The following is an 8,488-nucleotide window of genomic DNA, read 5'->3' as shown; positions in this document are numbered from 1 at the left end:
ATAAAAGATTTGTATTTGGTGAGCGAACGTCGCTAGATTACAAAATTCACTTCTTGCGCATTTTTATTTAACGTAATGATATAACAAACCAAAATACTACACATTAATTAGATTATTAAAGTTTAGCACACACCCTGGTTAGATTTTATACCGCTTTTATTAGGATTTCACCATTTAATTCTTCAACTGGAATAGAAGATGCTACAAGGAAGAAGAAACCATGGTCGACATGATCATCATTCCAGTCACTAGTTTTTTTATTGGCTGATTCGGTCGGCTCTAGGATTCTAGTCACTAGTTATTAATTTCAAAGAAGTTTAGACATACTTTTTCTTACTATGAAATTGAATTATCATAAAAATATTAAAAAATACTTTTTCTTACTATAAATTCTTAAAGTTTAATTATGTAACCGATTATATTTTAAAATTAATATATTTTTATCATAAATGGTATATCATTTTATCATAAATGGTATATCATTTTATCATAAATGGTATATCTAGCCAATTACAACCAAAAATCGAAGTAAATTACCTAGTCCGAAAAAAACAAATCACCCATAAGCCATAAGATAAAATTACCTTAGAAATTTCCCTGTTCTAGAAGCAACTCTCTTCTCCAGAAGTGCTTTGGAAAATTCAATTAGTCATGATGTCCCGGCAAATAAGATACCCGCGTACCATTTTTGATATTTCTCGAAGAAATAATGAAATTAAGAAAAATAAAAATAAAACTTATCAAAAGTCAACAAACAAGCCAAAAAGTGTTACGTTCAAAGTCATCGTTCAAAGTTGGGTCTCTGTATAGAAAAAAAACTCTTAGCTTCACACATTTTATTAAACCCACAACTCATCTTCCTTTCTCTTCATTTTTATTCCATTTTCATATCAAACCTTCAACATTTCTACATTCTTTAATTCTTTTCTACCCTCATAAAATAATCCCTCAAAAATCTGCAAGAAACCAAGTGTGTTCTCCAAGTATTCTTCTTTCACTTGGCTTTCTTGTAAGATTATAAATTCATTTATAAGAAAACCCAATTTTTTTCAGACAAAGAAAACAACCAATAGCTATGGCAGGAGGTGGTCGGAGAAGGAGAAGATTACATATAAGCAGGATCTATTCTTACACTTGTGGTAAGTCAAGTTTCAAAGAAGACCATTCCAACATAGGAGGACCCGGTTTCTCGCGGGTCGTCTACTGTAACGAACCGGGTTCTCCGGCAGCTGAACGCCGGAACTATGCCGGAAATTACGTCAGGTCTACTAAATACACTGTCGCTTCTTTCCTCCCGAAGTCTCTCTTTGAGCAGTTCCGTCGCGTAGCTAACTTCTACTTCCTTGTCACCGGAATCTTGTCGTTGACTGATCTTGCTCCTTATGGAGCTATTAGTGCTCTCTTACCTCTTGTTCTTGTCATCTCTGTAACAATGGTTAAAGAAGGTATCGAAGATTGGCGCCGGAAACAACAGGTCTGATCTTAAATCCAAACTTTAATAGAGTTTAGATCTTTTATCTTTGTTATGAATTATTGAACCTTTACATCGAAGTCTATAAAGTTTATATTTTTGTTTATTATTTTATTTATTTTTGTAACTTTCGTTTTTTTTTTCTAAAAGCTTACATGTTTTTCTTTCTTTCTTTCATATTTTATTCATTTTATTTATTTTTGTAAAAATAATAAAATTTTATCTTTGTACCTTACATCTCTTTCTCTCTTTCATCTTTTATTTACTTATTTTATAAAAAAAAAGATTAAATTTAAGTTGTCTTCTAACTTACGTACCTCTTTTTCCTTCTTACATCTTTTATTTATTTATATTCATTTTTGTAAAAAACTTAAACAATGTTTATATCTTCTGTAACTTAAATCATCTTCTTTCTTTCATCTTTATTTATATTATTTATAAAAATATGATACCAAAAAAATTTATTTATAAAAATAAATAAAGTTTATATGTATTATTATTTTCTTGTTTTTTTTTTCTTCTTTTGTGACTTACATGTTTTTTCATGTAAAAAGTAAATTATTTATTTATTTATTTTCTTGATTCTTTTTTTTTAGGATATTGAGGTGAATAATAGAAAAGTGAAAGTCCACGATGGCAATGGAATATTCCGGCAAGAGGAGTGGAGTAACCTAAGAGTAGGTGACATAGTCAGAGTCGAAAAAGACGAGTTTTTTCCAGCGGATCTTTTGCTTCTGTCATCAAGCTACGAGGAATCTATTTGCTATGTAGAAACTATGAATCTTGATGGAGAGACGAATCTGAAAGTGAAACAGGGTCTTGATGCCACTTCATCAATGTTACATGAAGATTCGGACTTCAAAGATTTCAGAGCCGTTGTTAGATGCGAAGATCCAAACGTGAATCTTTATATGTTCGTTGGGACTTTGGAGCTTGAAGAAGAGAGGTTTCCTTTGTCGATTCAGCAGATTCTCCTACGTGATTCGAAGCTTAGAAACACAGAGTATGTGTACGGAGCTGTCGTTTTCACCGGACATGACACAAAGGTACACAGTTTCATCAGTTCTCCTTCTGTTCTGTTTTTTTTTTCCAACATTCTATTTGCACATATATGGTTCTGTTTTGTTTGTTTGGGTGTTTTCGTGACCTACGACTTCAACATTCGTTTGTCTGTGACACATCGACCAGTAGCAGATCATATAAATTTTTCTAACGATTTGAAATAACGATTACAACCAATTTAGTTGCAAGGTAGCAAAACAAACTACACATTTGTAGGTCACATGCAAACGAATATAACATATATTTTATATTCAACTATTTAACAAAATAAGTTTTAGAATAAAGACTAACTTTTTCATATTCTGAGAAAAACTCTAATGTTTTGATGTATTGAACAAACAGGTGATACAGAACTCAACTGATCCTCCATCAAAGAGGAGCAGGATCGAGAGGAAAATGGACAAGATCATCTACTTAATGTTCGGTCTGGTTTTTCTAATGTCATTCGTTGGATCAATCATCTTCGGAGTCGAAACAAGAGAAGATAAACTCAAAAACGGAAGAACAGAGAGATGGTACTTGAGACCAGACAGTGCAGTGATCTTGTTTGATCCAGAGAGAGCTCCAATGGCTGCAATCTACCACTTCTTCACCGCAGTAATGCTCTACAGTAACTTCATCCCTATATCTCTCTATGTTTCTATCGAAATCGTCAAAGTTCTTCAGAGCATTTTCATCAACAGAGACATTCATATGTACTACGAAGAGACCGATAAACCCGCGCAGGCACGGACTTCAAATTTGAATGAAGAGCTCGGTATGGTTGATACCATTCTATCCGATAAAACCGGGACTTTGACATGTAACTCTATGGAGTTTATCAAGTGTTCCATCGCGGGTACGGCTTATGGACGTGGTATAACTGAGGTTGAGAGAGCTATGGCTGTGAGAAGCGGCGGTTCGCCTTTGGTTAATGAAGATTTGGATGTTGTTGTGGACAAGGTTGGTCCTAAGGTTAAAGGGTTTAACTTTGAAGATGAAAGGGTTATGAATGGGAACTGGGTGAGGCAGCCTGAAGCTGCCGTGTTGCGGAAGTTTTTCAGATTACTTGCCGTGTGTCACACGGCGATACCTGAAACTGATGAGGAGACAGGGAATGTCTCTTATGAAGCTGAGTCTCCTGATGAAGCTGCGTTTGTCGTTGCGGCAAGAGAGCTAGGGTTTGAGTTCTTTAACCGGACGCAGAACGAGATCTCATTTCGTGAATTGGATCTTGTAACAGGGGAAAAAGTCGAGAGGTTAGGTTTTGAGTCTTGTTTCTTTTCGATATGAGATCATTTCTGTGATTCTTGGAGCTCAAGTCTTCATATGTTCTTGCAGGGTTTATAAGTTGCTGAACGTTCTTGAGTTCAATAGCTCGAGAAAGAGAATGTCAGTGATTGTAAGAGACCATGACGGGAAGCTCTTGTTGTTGTCTAAAGGAGCTGACAAGTAAGCATTTTGAGACATTTAAACACACATTATTTCTTGTGTTTCAAGATATTAACTTTGTGTTTGTGTTTCTTCTTAGTGTAATGTTTGAAAGACTAGCAAAGAACGGTCGTCAGTTCGAGGCCAAAACCCAAGAACATGTAAACCAATATGCAGATGCTGGTCTAAGGACTTTGATACTTGCATACCGCGAGGTCGATGAGAATGACTACATAGAGTTCAACAAGAGTTTCAATGAAGCCAAGGCCTCGGTGAGTGAGGACCGTGAAGCTTTAATAGATGATATCACGGATAAGATGGAACGTGACCTTATTCTCCTTGGTGCTACTGCTGTTGAGGACAAACTTCAAAATGGGGTATGACTTTAACGATAGACTATATAATTCTACAAGGTTATTGATAGCTTAGGGTTTTGAGAACTAACAGTTTCTGAACTGATGGGTGTTCAGGTTCCGGAATGTATCGATAAACTTGCTCAAGCTGGAATCAAGATTTGGGTTCTAACTGGAGATAAAATGGAAACAGCTATCAATATTGGGTATTGAATCTTGAATCTTGAATCTTGAATGTTCTTGTGTGTGTTTTCTTTGTTACTGACTTCATAATATTTTCTTGCAGATTTGCTTCTAGTTTACTAAGACAGGAGATGAAACAGATCACCATCAATCTTGAAACACCACATATCAAATCCCTGGAGAAATCTGGAATCAAAGATGAAATTGAATTGGCATCAAGAGAAAGTGTTGTGAAGCAAATAGAACAAGGAAGGGAATTGCTTGCTGCATCAGGTGCAAGCTCTGAAGCATTTGCCTTGATCATAGACGGGAAGTCCCTAACTTACGCCCTAGAGGACGAAGTCAAGAACACGTTTCTTGATCTTGCTACTGGCTGTGCGTCAGTGATTTGCTGCAGATCATCACCTAAACAAAAAGCATTGGTACAATCTTCAAATCTTGACATGCTTTCTTTTGATTCTTATTCTAAAATCTTTTATTTCGTTCCAACAGAATATATTTTTTTGAGTTTTTTTAGGTTACAAGGCTGGTTAAGACTGGAACAGGAAAAACAACATTAGCGATTGGAGATGGAGCAAATGATGTAGGAATGCTTCAAGAAGCTGACATTGGAGTAGGAATAAGTGGTGTTGAAGGAATGCAAGCGGTGATGTCTAGTGATATCGCCATTGCTCAATTCCGATATCTAGAACGTTTATTGCTAGTCCATGGTCATTGGTGTTACAGCAGAATCTCATCCATGGTAAAATAATATACAAATTTTCCCTCCAAAACCTCTCTGTTTGTCAATCTTTCTCTTACAATTTTTTTTTTCCTTTTGTAGGTATGTTACTTCTTCTACAAGAATATCACTTTCGGTGTCACGGTGTTCTTATATGAAGCTTACGCTTCCTTCTCTGCACAACCTGCATACAACGACTGGTTTCTCTCTCTGTTCAACGTATTTTTCTCTTCTCTCCCTGTCATTGCCCTCGGAGTCTTTGATCAAGACGTCTCAGCTCGCTTTTGTTACAAGGTAGGCTTTAGGTTTAGGGCTCATCTAATTTTCAGTGTAGAATTAGCTTAAATCAGAATTGCTTACTGTTCATTTCTTCTTGCAGTTCCCTGTGCTATACCAAGAAGGTGTGCAAAACATTCTCTTCAGCTGGAAAAGGATCATAGGATGGATGTTCAATGGATTCATAAGTGCCCTAGCCATTTTCTTCATCTGCAAGGAATCTCTAAAACACCAGCTATTCGACCCAAACGGCAAAACCGCAGGCCGGGAAATCATGGGGGGATTAATGTACACTTGTGTCGTGTGGGTGGTCAATCTCCAAATGGCATTATCAATAAGTTACTTCACATGGGTCCAACACATTGTGATTTGGGGATCAATTGCATTTTGGTACATCTTCCTCATGATCTATGGAGCTATAACCCCAAGTTTCTCTACCGATGCTTACATGGTCTTCCTTGAAGCCCTAGCTCCTGCTCCTTCCTACTGGCTCACCACTCTCTTTGTGATGATCTTTGCTTTGACACCTTACTTCGTCTACAAGTCGGTGCAAATGAGGTTTTTCCCTAAATACCATCAAATGATTCAGTGGATTAGGTACGAGGGTCACTCTAATGATCCTGAGTTCGTTGAGATGGTGAGGCAGAGGTCGATTAGACCCACCACCGTTGGATACACTGCGAGAAGAGCTGCTAGTGTACGGCGCTCCGGTCGGTTTCACGATCAGCTCCATAAGGATCTTGTTGCTTTCTGAAAAGTATAGATGTTATTTATGTAAATATATATATATGTACATCTCTAATGTAGAGATTAGGGCTTCTTTTATTGAGATTTCTTGTTAGAGAAGGCGTCTGTAATTCACTTCACACACACGGCAACATTTTGTACAAAAACTTTTCATCTCTAATGTAGAGATCAATGTTTTTGTCTGATTGTATTTCTTGATTGAATAATATAGTAAAATAATTTCAAACGTGATGGTGGAAACTGAAAAGAAATGGTAACAAGTTCCTCCTATAAATATCTTGTAGTTCTTCATTTTTCGTATTTTCTTCAGTATTAAATCTAGATTATTTTCGTCAACTATTTAATCTAGATTTTATTATTTTTATCACTTTTATTTTTTGCTTTTCTAAGAACACTGATTTACCTTCAAATAAGGTGGAAGAAATTCACATGTGGTGCACACAAAAAAAGGAAGAAATTCACATGTATCCACAGTCCGGTACACTGCATTTAGACCACATAAAGAGAAAATACAGCAAGATTTTGGAATTTTCAACTTCAGACAAAGACATAAAGAGAACGATCCAGTGAGATTCGGTGAGATAATTTTTTATTCTTTGTTCACATTTGTCTTTACGTTTGATAAACACTTTTATCAGTAAACTAATTTTTTTTTTTCTAAACTAAATTTTGTTTTGTCAAAGATTTTAATTATTACTTCGTAGATGTTTAAGAAAAAACGGTTTTAATTATTGAACAGTTTCGACCATTATAAGTCATCGTGCTTGACTGAATCCGAGTTTGATTCCTACTTGCCGGTTTAGGAAGCTTTGGTTACATGGTTCTTGAGGTGTTCCCTCATTGTTCTAGGAGAAGGTAGTTTTGCAGTGGTCTGGCAGAAGGCATTTCCGTTAAGCAGATGTTCTAAAAGATAGTTATCTCGGTAATTGTCAGATTTATTCTAGAAGTTTGAAAGTTTAGTTACTTGTTTTAAGTTAGTAGTTTGTTATGTTCTTGTATGCTGTCCCATTGTGATTTCTAGTCCCATTGTGGTTTAGGTAATCATTGGAGAGTTCCTTTATCCGTTGGTGTTGTATGATCTAACCCTGTTTTTAATAATATCTTTCGACAGAAAAAAGTCATCGTGCAAACACTACACTATTGCAAGTGGCTCAGTTAATCCAAATGCACTTAAAACGTTTTGTTTTTGTGGTCAACAAATGTTTTTTTTTTTTTGTAACACAATCGCTTCGGCACCTGTACAGTTTAATTTTCGTTCTCTTCCCGCGTAGTAAATTAAAATTTAATTTGCATCATTTTTTATTTTTTCTAGATTGGTTTAAATTCATTTTTTTTCAATTATTGATATGATATTAAATTTCTGGAGACAACTTTAAGCAGATTGACGGTGAAATTATTAAGTCAAAAATTGGGTAGGTAGTAGGCCTGGGACGGATCGGGTATTCGGGCAACTTTAAGGTATCCGGACAACTTTAAGGTATCCGGATCCGGATCCTTATCCGGCGGATCAATAATTTTACTATCCTTATCCGGATCCGGGGTTCTCGGATATCCGGGTGGCGGATATCCTTCTAAAAATTGTAATATCCGGCGGATATCCGGATTTGGTTCCTTAAAATAAATAAATAATAATATTAATATATATAAAAATATTAAAAATAATTTAAAAATAAAAAATTTATAATGTTTTTAATGATTTCAACGTATAATATTACAAAATTTACATAAAAATTTATGTATACTATTATAAAAATGAAAATATATTAAAAAGTTAGTTTTTATATATAAATATTATTATTTCTAAAATAGTTATTAATAAAATTTACGGATCCGGATATCCGGACTAAAAAATCAAGATATTTTGACGGATCCAACATTTTACTATCCGGATCCGGATTCGGACCCTCCGGATATCCGGATTTTCGGATCGGATCCGGATCGAATCTCGGATCGAATCCGGATCTCGGATAAAAGTGTCAAGTCTAGTAGGTAGCACATCACACAACTGAATTCTTATTTTATAATTATGGTTTTATTTATTTATTATTGTGTGTTCAAAAAGAATATTTATTATTGTTATAATTATACTACAATTTCAATGATTTCATAGTGTGATGTTTTATATTGCAGATATTGCTAAAAACTAGACTTTGTCAATGTCTTATATTTAGGTGTTCGTAGAAAATACTCGCTCCGTTTTAAAATTTTACGTATTAAGAAAATACGTAAAATTTTGACAATAAATACATTGTTTTCTGTGTTTAA

At 35.0% G+C, this 8,488-nt stretch overlaps 1 protein-coding gene across 1 annotated transcript; it reads left to right on the top strand.

Moving 5' to 3' along the window:
* The first annotated feature begins 820 nt into the window (after positions 1-820).
* Positions 821-6,449, top strand: LOC106431284 (phospholipid-transporting ATPase 10). The gene is made up of 10 exons (XM_013872095.3): positions 821-1,474; positions 2,068-2,517; positions 2,876-3,771; positions 3,854-3,964; positions 4,044-4,320; positions 4,414-4,502; positions 4,583-4,901; positions 4,997-5,221; positions 5,303-5,494; positions 5,580-6,449. The coding sequence occupies exons 1-10, from the start codon at positions 1,076-1,078 to the stop codon at positions 6,228-6,230; spliced, it is 3,609 nt and encodes a 1,202-aa protein (XP_013727549.1). The 5' UTR covers positions 821-1,075; the 3' UTR covers positions 6,231-6,449.
* Positions 6,450-8,488: the final 2,039 nt, after the last annotated feature.

This window comes from Brassica napus, chromosome C2 (genome assembly GCF_020379485.1).
Source record: "Brassica napus cultivar Da-Ae chromosome C2, Da-Ae, whole genome shotgun sequence".
Taxonomy (NCBI): Eukaryota; Viridiplantae; Streptophyta; class Magnoliopsida; order Brassicales; family Brassicaceae; genus Brassica; species Brassica napus.
This window is presented reverse-complemented; position numbering and strand designations above follow the sequence as displayed.